Source organism: Garra rufa, chromosome 16, assembly GCF_049309525.1.
Source record: "Garra rufa chromosome 16, GarRuf1.0, whole genome shotgun sequence".
NCBI classification, from domain to species: domain Eukaryota; kingdom Metazoa; phylum Chordata; class Actinopteri; order Cypriniformes; family Cyprinidae; genus Garra; species Garra rufa.
In genome coordinates, this window is record NC_133376.1 from 33,682,749 (window position 1) to 33,700,654 (window position 17,906).

The window sequence follows — 17,906 nt, forward strand, 5'->3', positions numbered from 1 at the left end:
TGCACTCTAAAAAATGCTGGGTTATTTTTTTTTTTTTTACCCAAATGCTGGGTTCCGCTTGTTGGGTCATTTTATTTGGGTTATTTTTAATATTATAACCCAGATGCTTGGTAGTTTTTTTGCACTGTAAAAAAACTGGGTTATTTTTTAACCAATTGCTGGGTTTCACTTGTTGGGTCATTTTATTAGGTTATTTTTTTTATATTTTTACCCAGATGTTGGGTAGTTTTTCTCTAATTCAGCTGCTGGGTCATTTTTACTGTCCATACAAATGAGTACAACAGGAGCACGATTGATAATGCGCCAGCTGTGGTTCTGATATGCGTTTGACGGGTTGAAAATTAAATGTTGGACAGACAAGGATGGCACGAGGTGAAGCTGTTTTTGATGTAACTTTTCAAGCATGACTAAGATACATCATGATTATTTATTCATTTAATAACCTAGAACAGCCTACGGAATAGGCTTTTTCTTCCCACAGATTCCCATTGACTGCCCTTGCTGCTCCTGTCACCACCTGTATATTTTTAAAATATTTTATGATTGTAAAAGACTGACTTGACACTGAATAGAAAAAAATATATAGTGTAGGAACTGCTCTTGTCCTAGAGTGCATTTTTTCTAAAATTAAAAACCTTCAATAGGTTGACTGACCCAGCACTGTCAATAAACAACCCAGCAAATGGGTTAATGTATAAAAACCAACAATCTGGGTCAAAATAACCCAGCATTTTAGAGTGTATCTATCTATCTATCTATCTATCTATCTATCTATCTATCTATCTATCTATCTATCTATCTATCTATCTATCTATCTATCTATCTATGCCCTTAACTGTCAATTAAAGTGGCAAAAACCCCTGTAAAACGTCAACAATATATCCACTCAGTTCAGAAATGATTTGAACAATGTGTACTGGCAGACTGCAAATGTTAATATTCTAAGAAGTCAATGTAACCTCCTGCGCTCGCCATGCTCCACCCCGTGCGTTTCGCGTGGCCAGCTCTCTTTGTCCGGAACTCAGCTGCGTGCACGCGCAGTCCTGACTCTGTTCTGAGATCTCGCTGCGCGCACAAGCGACTCCTCGATTTCCACTCTGCGTCCCGACCGCACACCAGCGCAAGAGAGGGGAAAACTTTCTTAAAACTTTTTTATCGCCATTTTATCGCTTCTCCTCCTACAGAGCAAACTGCTTCGCGGATCTCTTCAACCGAAGAAACTGCTTAAGAAGTGCCTTACCTTTACAACACTGAACATGTGTGCGCGTTCATAGCGCTGGACGACCGCAGATTTGCTTTTGTTTTTCATTTTAAAAAGTCGCAACGAAGAGCGCAGAGTCTTGAGCGCTTTACTGTTTGCTGTTACTTTTGGGCGCTTTTTATTTGTTACACACTGCGGGATTGTTTCGCTCGTTGTTCTTCAGAGGCCCGGTTTTTATTGCTCAAGAAAATCCAGTTCGCAAGATCCGAGCGGTTGAAAGAAGTTAAACGGAGACGCTGCATCCCCATGAGGAAACCAGAAGAGCGAGTCGAAGAGATTTCGTGACTTAACTTTTTGTTTTGTTTTATTTTTTCCTGTTGTGGCTCGATTGCTCAAGCAGTCAGCGATGAAGATGTTCGTTGTAATTACTGTATGCATGTCGCTGGTGGTTTTGGCGTCGGCTCAGGCTGATCAGAAGGTAAAGAACTGCAATGAAGTCAGAACTGCCTACAGTTCGAAAGGTTTCAACGTCAACGATGTTCCCAACAAAGGCGTCCATGGTGAGTTGATTTTGTTAACCCAAAATAGTTTGCGACACTTGGAAAGCCAAATGTTTCTGAAAAATGTTGTTCCTGAACACCAAGGCAGCGGGTTATGTAAATACAGTTATAAGTAAATAGAGTGAAGGGCATAATTCAGCTTATCTACATTTTCGAAGAAAAAGGTGTATAAATATAGTTTATCTCTGCCCGCATATTGATTTCTGTTATTTTGTTAACTCGTTATATTGGTGTGCCTTTGGGATTGTACTAGGTCATGAAGGTGACTAAACATTTCTTATAATTACGACTTAGAGGGATAGTTAAAATACTGCCTACACGTCCTCATTTTGTTCCATACTTGCATTATTTTCTGTGTTATTGAGAATGACATTCTCAGTCACCATTCGCTTGCATTATATGAGTACATTTAATGCAATTATAGTGAATGCTGAGGCTGTCATTCTATCCAACACAATTTTTGTGCTCCAGAGAAAGTTTGGAAAAATGTTTTTAGGATGCACTGTCCCTTTAAGTCGCGTTCTCCCGGCTAACATGTTCTTTGCCTCACTTCAGATTGTAAGTAGGGAGTTACCGCATCTTTTAAACGGGATGCGGCTCGTGATTTAATTTCTATAGTTACAAGTGTTCCGTCGTTCCTCCCCTCCGCACCCCCAGCTGCTGTCTTTGTTTCAAAGTGTCGTACTTTGTCATTGTAAGCGAGAGTCAGTCATCGGACAGCGATTGTCATTCAGAAGCGCTAATGCTCATGTAAATGCAGTGATTTTATCTGGAGCGGGAATGGGGGCGGGGGAGTGTAACAAGTTGCAGTTTTTAGCTCCTCTTCAAGGCCTGAGCGAAAAAGCAGGGGGGGAAACTAGCCTCAGGACACAGTTTGGCTATAGGCTAATCACCGTCTTATTTCCCTGTAAATAAGAGAAAGTTTTCCCGAATAGTTCATTAAGGAGAATCTACATCTACATGAAGTCTTGCAAATTCATAAACCAATGTAAAGATATGAAGGAAGCTCACTAAGGTAACTTGCATATGACATCTGGAATTGGCATGACATGCTTTCTGTATGCTTATAAAGCCTTACGCAATACCTCAGGAGCAAGAAATGCTGTTGTTGGCATGCAGGTTATCAGCCATGCTGATATTCAGGTCATCAGAACGACTGCAAGTATTTACAGTATACAAGTTATTTTTTGACTTGTGTTTAAGCACAACAAATTAGTTTGTATATTTCTTCCTCACCAGTGAAAATGTCTTCAAAGAAGCCCATGTGTCAAGCTTTGAGACATCTTTCTCATCACTAGGGTTGTAATTTGAACAGTTCATCAAAATATAATCTGGCATCAATTTTATTTAGCTAGCAATATAATATTTACAAATAAATCATGTACTAAAGCATGTTGCAATGCAATTAAAATTTGATTATACTCAGGGCCTGTAAACAATATATCTGTATCACAGTAGTATGTGCGTATTTTACATTTTAATGAACTCTTACTGTATCCCTATAAAGGTTTTGAAAGAGTGTTTTCACAGTGGTGCCATTGAAGAACCATTTTAATACCTTTTTCCACTATAAAGAACCTTTTGTGTGATGGCAAGATTCTATATAATGTTAAAGGTTCTACATGGAACTCTAGATTCCAGTAAAGTAACTTTATTTAAAAATAATAATAAATAAGCTTTCCATTAATGGATAGGACAATGTTTGGCTGAGATACAACTATTTGAAAATCTGTAATCTGAGGGTGCAAAAAAATCTAAATATTGAGAAAATAACCTTTAAAGTTGTCCAAATGAAGTTCTTCGGAATGCATATTACTAATCAAAAATTAAGATTTGATATATTTACAGTAGGGAATTTACAAAGTGTCTTCATGGAACATGATCTTCACTTAATATCCTAATGATTTATGGTCATAAAAGAAAAATAGATAATTTTGACCCATACAGTGTATTTTTGGCTATTGCTACAAATATACCCTTGCTACTTATGACTGGTTTTGTGGTCCAGGGTCACATATAGAAAAATTAATAATTAAAAAAACCTAAATATATGTGACCCTGGACCACAAAAATACATTGTATGGGTCAAAATTATCACCAAAAATCATTAGGATACTGAGTAAAGATCATGTTCCATGAAGATATTTTATAAATTTCCTACCGTAAGTATATCAAAATGTAATTTTTGATTGGTAATATGCATTTCTAAGTACTTTTTTTTATTTACTTTACAGTATTTAGATTTTTTTTCTCCCTCAGATTCTAGATGTTCAAATAGTTGTATCTCGGCCAAATATTGTCATATCCTAAGAAACCATACATCAATGAAAAGCTCTCAATTCTCAATTTCTAAAAAATGACCCTTATGACTGGTTTTGTGGTCTAGGATCAAGTATAATGGTTATGATGTTTTATGCTGTGCATTGATGATACATCATATCATATCATTTGTCTTTTGAGTGAGCCACATACCGCTCACATACTCTGATCTGGAACTCCGTGAACCCATTCAAGCTTGGTGATATAAACTAAATATCTGTACTCCTTAAACTTTGTTGAATCAAATTTAAGCACCAGAATGAACTGTTGCATACTATCTAGTGTATTCATGTAATTCTTGATTAAACTAGCCTCTTGCATGACTTCAGCTGGGTTGAAGGGGAACAATGAGCCTTAATTTTCCCTGTACTTTACACCAGCCCAACAGGTCCATTGTCTTCGCAGAGGTGTCATTGTAATGCAAACTTTGAGTGTTCCCCAACATGTCTGCATTTGTCATGTTTTATTGTGTCAAATCTCCAGTTTTGTTGTGATGGCTGTAAAGAGTGAATTATAAAGGCTCGTTTAGAGGGTAGGTTTGGGTGCAGTGCGCGTGTGCCCCTCACAATGGTGCACAATATGCGTCGGGACCCTGTGCGAGGCTAACCTTAGTTAGCATGCCTTTGTCAATAAGAGACTGAGATAATTGATACAGAGAAAGTGACAAGCTCTGCTGTAGCTGAAGGGTGGAGGTCCTTAGAAAGCGAAAAAAGGAAGCACAAAAAGCCCTGCTTTGGTTTAACAATGTCTCCTGTTGCTAGGGAGAAAATGGTCCACAGGAGAACCTAATTGAACTGGTAGTGGCCCCCCCAACTCTGGCTTTCAGAGCTGGCCCTCTTCACCTTGTAGTCAAAACATGTCTTCTTTATTCTTCTGTAGTCCTGAAGCACTATTCCATCCTCATGGTTTGAGCCAGTCTTACACATAGCGCACTAATCAGGCAAAGGGTCAAAAACATCCCATGCATGACGCTTTTTCAGCGTTCCAGCGACTCATCAGCAAAGGTATTATATTGGTTATACACAGAAGTGTTTTTTGAGCTACTCAAAGGCCATTCGAACCAGTTGTTTCATTCAAAGACCTGTTCGCTCGAATGTTGTTTTGCTTTTGTTAGTATCATAAATCAGAAGTTTAGAATGTTATTGCTTTTGCAGGCACGGCAGCCAAGATTTCCTGCAGCCTCGAGTGTCTTTTGCAGTGGAAAGATGATTAAACTTTTTTTAACTTGAGAACTTATGGTTTAAGGCTTTTTGCACATGGAAGTAGACTTAAAATTAGGAATTAATTTTTGCTGTTATCATACACTACCAGTCAAAAGTTTTTGAACAGAATGTTTTTCAAAGAAGTCTCTTCTGCTTACCAAGCCTGCATTTATTTGATCCAAAGTAAAGCAAAAACAGTAAAATGACATATTTTTACTACTTAAAAGAACTTCTTTCTATTTGATTGGTAATTTATTCCTGCAATGTCAAAGCTGAATTTGTAGCATCTTTACTCCAGTCACGTGATCAGAAAGTTCAGAAGAACAGCATTTATATGAAATAGAAATCTTTTGTAACATTATAAATGTCTTTATCATCACGTTTGAACAATTGAAAGCATCCTTGCTAAATAAAAGTATTAATTTCCATAATTTATTTCCAAAACAAAATACTGACTCTAAGCTTTTGAATGGTATAGTGTATAATGTTACAAAAGTGCTTATTTCTCATAAATTCTGATCTTTGGAGCTTTCTATTCATCAAAGAATCTTGAGAAAATGTACTTAACTGTTTTAAACATTAATAATAATGTTTCTTGAACAGCAAATCAGCATATTACAATGATTTCTGAAGGATCATGTGACACTGAAGACTGAGTAATGATGCTGAAAATGTAGCTTTAATTACAGGAATAAATTACATTTTAAAATATATTTAAGTAGAAAACATTTCATAGTAAAATATCTCGAAATTTGGCTGTTTTTGCTGTACTTTGGATCAGATAAATGCAGGCTTGGTGAGCAGAAGAGACGTCTTTAAAAAACATTAAAGATCTTTTGACTGTTTTTTTTTTTTATATATATAAATTTTGTACTTCTGTGCAAGAATATGTTGAAAAAATAGTATCTTTATATAAAGAAATGCATGCAAGTTTGGAACGATCCATTTAAAGTTTTGCCTCTTATAGCCTCTGGCTATTTTTCCAACAAATGTGGATAATGAATGATGATGAGTTACTTAAATACTTCACTGCAACCCTTGACCCTTAAAGCAAAAGTATTTTAACAGCTAAACTGTGTCTTTTAAAAGCAAGTAGGACACCAGGTAGAAATATATGGCACTTCCTTTAGTAAAAGTTTTACGGTTTGCTGAGATCCACACTTTTGACCATTTCAACTAAGCTGTACCCATGTGGAGGTTGTGGTGTGAAATTGGTGTTAGAAACTTCCTGTGTGTTTCCCTGCTGGATAAGCATGGTTTTGTAAGGAGATTTCTTGAGTGGGGCGCTTTTGGTTAAGCAGAGGTAAGGTCTTTCTTCATGGTCAGTGTGCCTCTCTGGATCCTCTCAGTTTGAGAGGACTGTGGATTATTGCACCTTAGGAAGCTTCATAGTTCTTTAAGCCTTGAAGTACATAGATCCCTGCTGAGGGCTAAACCGCCCATATCCTGCAATCCTCAGCTAAACCGAAAGCACCGTCTGGCCTTCTTATAAAAAGCCTCACTGTTCGTGATGGTTTGATTTGGCCTAGATGTCGTAAAACACGTGTGTCAAGTGCCTCCCGCCCAGTGGCAAGCGGCCCATCTTCAAAAGTTTCAGAGAAGGGGTGGTTAATACTGACCAGATTGGCATCTCGCCTTGTCAACAGCTCCTCATAGCGATCCAGCGGAATGCTTTTCCCTGCTCTAAAGAAATCTGCTTTGCTTTATGCTGGCAGTTTGCTCCCATGTCATGCCTCAGGTATGGACAATGGCAAAGATCAAACACGTTTCCTCCCCTTTCTCCAGAAAGATTCATCCCGCTCCTAATTACTTCAGGACATTATGAGACTCGGAAAGGCGATGACTTCACCTCACTGGCCTCTTGATATTGTGCAGATCAGATCTGAATTGGACACGCTTAATCTTTGGCCTGTAACTTGGATCCATCAACATAATAGATTTATTGTTGCAGGCCAGTCTTTTTTGGCGGGGGGGGGTTATTGCCTTGCGTTTTCACTTTGATAAGTAATTGACAAATAGTGTCACAACATAGATAAGCAGATCTATCCCGAATCAGGAAATGATTTTGCTCTTTTTCCCATCCCTTGTGTGTTTATTAACTATTTCAGATAACTTGATAATGTTTTCAGCTACTGATACAATTGCAGAACTCTTAACTCTTGTTTTTTTATGTGGAGGTTTGGATATCCAGTCAGTGCATAGATAAGATTGTAAATTAGAGCTGTTTAATTGGGTAACATGCAAACAAATTATGGGTTTTGCTGACAGTCAGATGGTATGAGAGTCACAAGAAGTTGATCATGCCAGTAAGAAGTTCATTTATGCCGTGTTAATGAGACCTTTGTATGGCGCTGTGTCAGATCTGAGCATGCAAGCCCCCCTCCTCACTGTTCCAGCTAATCAGAGGATAATCACTCAAGTGCGATAATTAAAGAACAAACCATGTTTGTTGTCATTATCAGAGCAGAGGCCACTCATTAAATTAGTAAAACTGCTTCAATATTTTGTGACTTATTAGTTTTACAATGATTATGCACATTAACAGCCTTCTACTTTAAGGTGCACAACCAAGATTTTTGTGGTCTCTTCTGCTCACCAAGCCTGCATTTATTTGATACAAAATGCAGCAAAATCTGTAATATTGTGAAATATTTTTACTATTTAAAATAACTCATTTCTATTTGAATATATTTCCTGTGATCAAAGCTACATTTTCAGCCTCATTATTCCGGTTTTTAACGTCACATGATCTTTCAGAAATCATTCTAATATGTGACCCTGGACCACAAAACCAGTCATAAGGTTAAATTTTACAAAATTGAGATGTATACATCATATGAAAGCTCAATAAAAAAGCTTTCCATGGGTGTATGATTAGTTAGGATAGGACAATATTTGGCCGAGATACAACTATTTGAAAATCTGCAATCTAAGGATGCCAGAATAGAAATACTGAGAAAATCACCTTTAAAGTTGTCCAAATGAAGTTCTTAACAATGCATATAACTAAACAAAAATTACATTTTGATACATTTACAGTAGGAATTCTACAAAAAATCTTCACGGAACATGATCTTTACATAATTTCCTAATGATTTTTGGCATAAAAGAAAAATCAATAACTTTGACCCATACAAAGTTTTTTTGGCTATTGCTACAAATATACCCCAGCGACTTAAGACTGTTTTTTTTTTTTTGTGGTCCAGGGTCACATATGCTGATTTGCTGCTCAAGAAACAATTATTGTCGTCGTTATCAATATTTAAAACGGTTGAGTAAATTTTTTTTCAGCATTCTTTGATGGTTAGAACAATCTAACGATCAGCATTTATTTGTAATAAAAACTTGTAACATTACACACTGTACCATTCAAAAGCTTGGAGTCAGTATAATTTATAGAAAATGATGCTTTAAATTAATCAAAAGTGATGATAAAGATGTTTAGAATGTTACATAAAATAAACGCTGTTCTTCTGAACCTTCTATTCATCAAAGAAACCTAAAATTCCACTTGGCTGTTTATAAATCCAGGGTTGGTGAGCAAAAGAGGCAATCTTACTGTGCAAAAACCTTTGACTGGTAGTGTAGAGGACAAGTAAGATATCCATGAACTCGATCCATGAGCTTGAAATGTCAACTATCCTGTAGATGGGTCAGATGGGTTTGCAATGCACGTTTGCCCTGATGTGGGCGAGACTGAAGCGCAGCTGATCTGTGCGCTGTGCCCTCGGTGACCTGAGCCCAGTGCATAACTGCCTGTAATTGAGTTTGGCTATCAGGAGGAAGTGGTCTTGTGAATGAGAAGCGAGCAGTGTTTGGTAATGAGCAGGCAGGAGGAGAACGTAGTAGTGCCATGCGACTGGGCCAACTCACTCCCACAGTAATCCGTAACTATTTTTGGTTTTGGCAAATCGCTGGCTGATTCATATGAAGTTGTACGATCTCATTAGTGCTTTTTTGTATGATCAGCTTACGCCCCATTGACGGTTAGATTTAGGCATGGAACATTAAGGTTTTTTTTTCTAAAAATCATACTTTCCGCATGTATCACATGCTCATTCATAAAAGAGTCATCTTTTTTTTTTTCATGAGACCAGAATAATTCCTGAGGTAGATGCAGTTCTGATTTTGGGTTGAAGAGATGTGTGGGGAAAGTCTCTTCCTCTGCTTCCTCTCAATCCCTCAAAAAAAAAACCCGAGAGCGACGTCCTGGTGGGGGGTAAGTGCAATGTATGGGAACAATGGGACGTCCCCTTTTAGCCCAAGTCTGCCCCCTCCTTGGCGCATTCCACAGGGGACCACCAAGACCTCCTCGCTGGGACCTTAGAGCCAGGAGCAGCAACAAAGACTCAGCCGGAGGATCTTCAACAGAGGATTGACTGACCGCTGAATAAAAGAGGAGGCAGTTTTGACTGACAGAAGAAGGGCAACTTAACATGTTACTAAGAGGAGCTGCCATGGCGTTTGATTGAGCGAGAGCGTGTGACCCGCTCATAGGGAATGTGAGGAACGCTCCGAAACTTAGCCTGGGGCGGCATTCGTGGGCTCTGACTCACCCCGAGTCATCTGTGTGCTCTGAATGGGGCAGATGTGCACAGACATGAAGGGGGAAAAAAGCCCCATGCTTCCTCGGCCCAAGACGTGTGTCTCTTGTGACATTGTTAGTGTAGTTTGTGGTTTTCCCTGAGTAAATCTGGCACAGTACAGAGTGATGTCGGATGGGTGCTGTGTAAAATCTGGCCCTGTGTTTGTGGCTTTCCACACTTGAAGGCAGATACAGGCTGCCACTGAAGTTCCTTGTTAACACTTCCCATTTGCATGCTGTTAAATCGACACTCCCTGGGCCCCCAAACTTGGCCGGTGGGTCTGTTCCTGTTCCTTCGCATCCCGCTGGATAGGGACGGCTTTGTAGGAAGTGTTTGTGCCGAAGCAGCTTTTCTACACTTTTTCTTTCGCGCTCTCTCTCTCATCTATCCTTGGTAGTCTTGTCCAAGTGTTATCCCCCCCGTTCCTTTTATTTGTCCCACTCTTTTCACCTCCCTCTCTGCTCTGTGTGTGGGAAGCTTTCCACATGACTTTAATACCAAAACAGACTGCTACAGCAATGGCTGCTGTTTGCTCAAACCCTTCATCCCGTGGCTTTGTTATCAGGCATTAGCATGGGCGATATGGGTTGGAGTTTTCCAGCAGACACTGACTAAAGTCTTGAGCTTTGGATACAGTTCTCCTTTGGGACATTCCCTTAACCTCATTCCTCCCTGTGTGTGTTATTTGAGAGGTGGTGTGTCTCTTTTCTCTCTCACTGGTTTCAGTCACATTGGTGTTGGTCCTCCAGCCGTAAGCAGGGCTTGGAGATCTTCTCCCAAAGTGTGCTCCTCACCCCTCAAAATCTGCATAACCCCAACCAAATGAGAAATGCTAGAGGTTTAACATGAATATAGTGCACACTGTTTCCTCATCAAACTGCAGGTTGCACAAGTGCATCACAATGAGTACACTACTGTTGAAAAGTTTAGACTCAGTAAGATTTTTTTTTTTTTTTTTAAAGATACTTTTATTCAGGAAGGAATCATTAAGTTGATCAAAAGACTTCTGTTTTCTGTTTCAAATAAATGCTGTTCTTTTGAACTTACTTTTCATCAAAAAAATTCTGAAAGAAATGTATTATGACTTCCTCAAAAATATTAAGCAACCAACTGTTTTCCGCAATGATAGAATTAATGTTTCTTAAACAAACCGCCATATCAGAATGATTTCTGAAGGATCATGTGACACTTAAAACTGGAGTAATGATGCTGAAAATTCAGTTTTGCCACCAAGAATAAATTATATTTAAAAATTTACTGTAAAAATCTTATTGTATTTTCAATCAAATAAATGAAACTAACAATGAGCTTTTTTTTTTTTTTTTTTTTTTTTTTTTACATTTATGAGAATTTCGTGTTCATTCATAAACATTAACAAATGTGACACGGCACTACAAAACCAGTCATAAAGTTTTTGAAGTTGAGATTTATCCATCATCTGAAAGCTGAATAAATAAGCTTTCCATTGATGTATGGCTTTTTAATACAATATTTGGCTGAGATGCAACTATTTGAAAATCTGAGGGTGCAAAAAAAAATCTAAATATTGAGGATATCGCCTTTAAAGTTGTCCAAATGAAGTTCTAAGCAATGTATATTACTAATCAGAAATTAAGTTTTGAGATATTTATGGTAGTAAATTTACAAAATATCTTCATGGAACATGATCTTTACTTAATATCCTAATGATTTTTGGCATTAAAGAAAAACCTATAATTTTGACCCATTTAATATATTTTCGCTATTGCTACAAATATACCCATGCTACTTAAGATTGGTTTTGTGGTCCGCGACTTACTGTTTAAAATGTATTCATATATGTTAAAATATTAATGCAGTGAAAGTGAGTTTACAATGAAAGTGCATTAACAAATTGAACCGAATTGCAAAGTGTTACCGAAACCTGATATGATTGTATCATAACAGCCTTAATGTAAAACACTAATTAGGGCCCGAGCACCGATGGTGTGAGGACCCTATTGGATCTGCTTCGTTTATTATTATTATTATTATTATTCTCCAAAATGAATCGCATTTTTGAGGGCTTAGACATACCCGAAAACTCATGAAACTTCGCACACACATCAGACCTGGCGAAAATTTACGTCTGATATGGGTTGCAGAAGTGGGTGTGGCAAAATGGCTCAATAGCGCCACCTTTACACGTTCCGCGGTGTGCGCTTTCAGTTGTGATTCACGTACATGCACGAAAATCGGTACACACATGTAGCTCACCAATACCTACAAAAAAGCCTCTTGGAGCAAAATTTGACACCCAACAGGAAGTCGGTTATTTTTAATTTTCTTAGCAAAATTTGTGTAATTTTTGCCATTTTCAGGCGTCATACTTGAACGAACTCCTCCTAGAGATTTATTCGGATCAACGGCAAATTTGGTGAGTCTAATCTAAAGCCCTTTGTGACGTTAAATTGCGAAGATCTAGAGTTTTCATCGGAGGGCGTGTCCGTGGCGGCCTGGCAAATTTCGATGCTTCGCCATGAAAAAGGAAGTTGCTATAACTCAGGCATAAAATGCCCGATCTGCCCCAAACTTCACATGTGTGATAACACTCCTGACCTGATGACATCTATATGTCCATATTCAGTTATACTCATAGCGCCACCTGCTGGCAACAGGAAGTGTCATGCTGTACTCTGCAACAAACTCCTCCAAAAGATTTAATCAGATCAACACCAAAATCGGTCAGTCTAATAAAAAGGCTTTAGCGATGTTAAATTGCGAAGATCTTGAGTTTTCGTTGAAGGGTGTGTCCGTGGCGGCCTGGCAAATTTCGTGGTCTCGCCATGGATATAAAACTTGTTATAACTCAGCCATAAAATGTCCGATTTGCCTCAAACTTTACATGTTCGATAAGAGTCCTGGCCTGAACCAATCTGAAGGCCTATATTCTATTATAATCACAGCGCCACCTGTTGGCAATAGGAAATGACTTGTACCAAACTCCTCCTAGAGATTTAATGATATCAACATTATATTTGGTCAGTCTGATCTCGAGGCCTTAGAGATGTTAAATTGTGAAGATCTTGAGTTTTCGTTAAAGGGCGTGTCCATGGCGGCCTGACAAAGTTTGATGTTTCGCCATGGACATAAAAGTTGTTATAACTCAGCCATAAAATGTCCGATCTGCCTCAAACTTCACAGGTTTGGTAAAAGTCCTGGCCTGAAGACATCTAAAGGCCAATATACAGATATTATTATAGCGCCACCTATTGGCAGCAGTATATATCATATCTTGCACTAACTCACACATACCAAGGTCAATCTGCACCAAACTTCATATGTTTGATCAAAGTGCTGGCCTGAACACATCTACATGTCAATAATCAGTTATAGGCATAGCGCCACCAGCTGGCAGCAGGAAGTTTGGCACATTTAAGTGACTTTGATGTATTTTTCCTACATTTACTGTATTAAAAGCATACTGCCCACCGTTTGCTGTGTTCCTAAAGCCACCGGTCGGCGGTGAGCCCGTGTGCGAGGGCCCGTTCATCGCTGCTTGCAGCTTTAATGATAATTATAACTATATTACGTCTGTTGTTTTTCCCCCGCCTCTAACAATCATTTGTGGCTGTTTTGAGAGCCGAGAGATGTAGGCCAGGGGCTCATCTGGGTTTTGGGCAGAAGCCCTTCGCTCTGGGAATGTTCCAGATTTCCTGTAATCCCTGCTAATTACTCCCACGGCCAACATCAAGACTCCCCCTGATGAGCCTCAGACCAGCGCCTGCTTATATACGGCCTGTTCGATTACCTAATCCTGCACTTCATACGCAGCCTTTAGAGAGAATGCAGAATTGATGGTGTGTGTTCAGGCAGACGGGCGGAGGCGGTTAAATAGCTCGCTCGTAGACCTCCGTCAATTTAACTGACGAGGTGATGGGAACTCTTAAAAACGGTCATCAAAACCAAATGCCTCGGCTCCGGTCCCACCTCTGGCTCTGATGTTTAAGTGATTCTTTTTTTTTCCCTCTAGTCTAGTATGACTGTTCAGTTTGCCACAAGTCACTCAGACAGACCCTGGATGAGCGTTTTTGAGGTGGGGCAAAGTCAAAGCGATGATTTCACAGAAAAACAAAATGGAGGACAGGCCTGCAAACCTCAAAATGGCCACATTTGATCTCCTTTCACTCTCTAAAAGCAGAAGATCCTCTTATTGGTTGATTTATTGGCATTCCTGTCCATATATAATATCCTAGCTGGTCGAGATGTCAGTCAAAAGCATAGTAAGTTTATCCCGGTGTAGGTTTACGCCCGCTACAATCACTTATTGCCGCTGCTCTTCCCACCAACTTCACGGCTATCCAGTTTCCTAAGCCCAACAGGTATATCAGAATCATTGTTGCAGTGTTGTAGCTTTGAGGACTTGGAAATATGATCTTTGGCCTGACCTCATCCTGCCCGCGGGGCCCTCTTTTTCTTTTTCTCTTTCACCATCCCCTCTTCTTTCTAACGCACAGTGTACGCATTACCTCGATGCTTGTCCGTCAGTTTCAACATCTGGTGGATTTCAGCCGCTCTTAGATGTCGGTTATAAACACTGTCAGAAAATGGCTTGAGCTTCCGGCTCAGGGGATAAGATGTAAAACCTTTCATATGCTGAAGGTTAAGTAGTTGTTTTGTTTAAAAGAGCGGATTTTGAGAGTAAGGAAGAATATAAGTGTAAAAACTGAGTTGGAGAGCCGTGCAAAGAGCGTGTTTGTGGTTTCGGTCATGTGTGGCTTACGGTGGGCTTGCAGATTTCCAAACAAGATGTGCTTTGACCTAGATATAGCCCCCTTTTGAACCTCAGGTTGTTTGTGTGGATCTTCTACGGCTGTTTGAAGTTAAAGAGCTCTCTATGCTCGGTTCTGTACTGTAGGAGACTATAACACAGACGGAGAAATATACAAAGAGTTGAGTTGTGTGGGAAAGTCCTTCTGGTGACTATTTTTGTACATGTTATGATGTACATGTGCGCTTAACTGAAACGTTCTGTGGTTTGACTGTTGAAAGCAAGTTGGTTTCTATTTAATAGGTTTGCGTGTTGTCTATTCAAAGCAATCGTAATCGATTGTTTGTAAGCAATTACTAGCCAGTCAGTTGCTAAAATATTAAATTAAGCTTATTCACTCACAATAGCATGCTTATGCTGTTTGTTTTTTGTTACGTGGCAACTAATCCAAAGCTCTTTCATTTATTCCATATTGTCATGAGGAATTAGCAAGATGTGCTTGGGAGGAGTAGCAAGCATTGTTTTATTACATTTCATCCTATGTTTACTTCTTAGCACAACTGTTGCTTTGCAGCAAAGCTTTGATTTGGGATGGTTGCCGTTTGAGGGGATAAGTGAGTTTCCTGCAGTCCCCCAGAGCGTTTGTTACCATTTGACTGATTATTTTAGGTGATGTATGTATTGTCACTGCTCAGCCAGGCCTGCAGTTTCTCACGTTGGATCTTCCCACCCCCTGCTAACCTCTCCACTGTCATCCATCTGTGTGTGTCTTCATGCAAACATGTGCACAGATGTTCATTTTTGGAGAGGGTTTGAGGATTCCTTCGTTGTAGCATCAGAGTGAGCTGTGTCATCAACTTTTTTTTCTTTTTCTTCTCCTCGTTTTCAACCCCCTCTTCCTTCTCGTCTCTTCCTGGCCTGTACCTTTTGCCCCCTTTTTCCTCACGGGTAAATAAACGGTGCATTCCAGGCTGTCAGTGGCTCTGCTTACGCACAGGCTCATTGTAATTTGTCTTTTATTGTATCTCAGGCTGGAGGTATTGGTTGGGGAGGGGGGGGTGTAATTGCTTCCAACTGAACTTTGCTCCATTTCGTGGAGCCGGTGTGTCCACTCCTTCACCACGTCCTGTGCTCGGCTCCGTAAGTGGATGAATCAACTATATACTCTGGTATTTCAGTCAGACATGCACTTATGGAAAATTTTATATGTTTTTTTTAAACACCTTTTTTTTTCCCCTTTAGTGTTATTATTTGATTGAATATAATTTGTAGTTAAATGGTCATGAGACCTCACATTTCTAGTTGGTTAATCTATTTAATTAATTAGATCATAAAATAAAATAATTATTATATTTTAAAAAAATCATAATTTTGATGTGGATACATTAGAAATAAATAATTGTAAAATAAATGCAAAAAAGAACATTTAAATGATACAAATAAAATGCTTGAAACACAAAGTAAAATATTGTATTAGAAATAAATACAACCAACATTTGAACTCTGATACTCAGAGCCTATGAGAATTTGAAAAACTTTTTTTAATTTTAATTTTTTAATTTTATTTTTTTGTAAGGATATGTGACCCTGGGAAAAACCAGTCTCAAAAAACCGCAATAGCCAAAAATACATTGTATGGGTCAAAATTGTCCTTTTTTTTTAATGCAAAAATCATTAGGATTTTAAGTAAAGTTCATGTTCCATGAAGCTATTTAGTCAATTTCCTACCATAAATATCAAAACTTAATTTTTGATTAGTAATACGCATTGTTAAGAACTTTATTTGGACAACTTTAAAGGTGATTTTCTCAATATTTAGATTTTCAATTATATCCTTTATTTAACCAGGAGAAGTAGTTGTATCTCGGCCAAATGTTGTCATATCCTAAAAAAAATAGATAAATGGAAAGCTTATTCAGCTTTCAGAAGATTAAAAAATTGACCTTTGTGGTCCAGGTTCATAAATGGTCGTGTATCTTCATTCCAATGATTCATAGTGTTTGTTAAATGATTGTGGGATAAGACTGTATTGTGAACCTTTAGGTGACTTTAATCATGTAAAATTCAGATTGATATGTAATGTTAGCCAGTATGTCAGTTATCGCTTTGAAAATATGAAGAATTATTGGCTGTTGGTCTCACCATATCAGAAATCAGGCATCAAAACATTTTAATGTGCAGTCAAACTGATGTTTAATACGTCTATTAAATCAATGCACAGATTTAATTAAGAAAAACATTAGGTTTGATCATTAAATAAAGAAGCACTTGATCTTTTCATTGCCCATGAGATCCGACCCTGCTCTGTCATTACGTTTGAATGAGAAACTTCACATGCCGGCATTCATGAAAGGACTAAATCAATAATGAACAACAGAGATCCGTCGATTTCTCTGTTAAACTCCAAACATGCAGTGTCCTGACTTTTAATGCGTCTGTGAAAGAGCCGGTCCGAGTTAAATGATTCACAATGAGGTGACCTGGGAAGTGGTGTAGGCAGGGAGCTTTTGTGAGTGGAGACAAAGCCGGAGACAGCACGCTGGGGCGGGAGAGGGGAGACAGACACGGAGTGAGAGGCCGGAGCGATGTTGTGGAATCTCCCCGGGGATTTCTGGGTAAATGTTCATGGATGGCAACCTTTTGGAATGCTTACCAGTGGGGAGTTTTAATTGGCCAGAGGCCCTGCTCTGGTTTAGCAATCAGAGATTGACTGGTACAAAAGGATGAGAGCTTGTGGGTGATCGCTCAAGTGTGTACATCAATCTAACATATGCACCGATTCTGAGTTTTGGAGGATTTACGTGGTATTAAGGCTCCCTGCCCGGCATCTGGTTTGTGTTTTGCGTAGTCTTGATGTTGCTTTGTGCCTAAGTGCACCACAGAAGACCAGGAGATGGTTTAACTGCTGCGCTCTTAGCCTGGTTAATGATCACACAAGCGTCTAGACTCATAAGCCTGTTATTAAGAGTCAAGCGTCACGGCTCGGTAGTATACGATCGGGACCTTGACTTTTGATGAGAACAACTGTATTGCTTTGTTTTTTGCGCATCGATTTCCTCTTCATTAACCCGCGTGCCATCCGAAAAGAAAATATTGGTGGTTTGCTGTTTTGACAGCTGTCTGTGAGAGGATTTTAATCCCTGATTAATTTAAGGAAGCATCATTTCGCACACATGCTTTTCTAGGCCTTGTGGCACACTGCCATGTGTCTTCAACTCTAATTATCCTCAGCTGAAATTCCTAATCTCTGAACCATTTCAAAGCGAACTTTGAGTGCTTGTTTTATATGATTCGAGTGAAGAGCTCAGC

At 38.9% G+C, this 17,906-nt stretch overlaps 1 protein-coding gene across 1 annotated transcript in view; it reads left to right on the forward strand.

The window, feature by feature from the left end:
- Positions 1-1,637: 1,637 nt before the first annotated feature.
- Positions 1,638-17,906, forward strand: part of gpc4 (glypican 4) — a 51,660-nt gene continuing 35,391 nt past the window's right edge. Inside the window, exon 1 of the mRNA XM_073820232.1 lies at positions 1,638-1,761. Coding sequence (XP_073676333.1) covers positions 1,638-1,761 — 124 coding nt within the window. The remainder of the gene's footprint in view (positions 1,762-17,906) is intronic.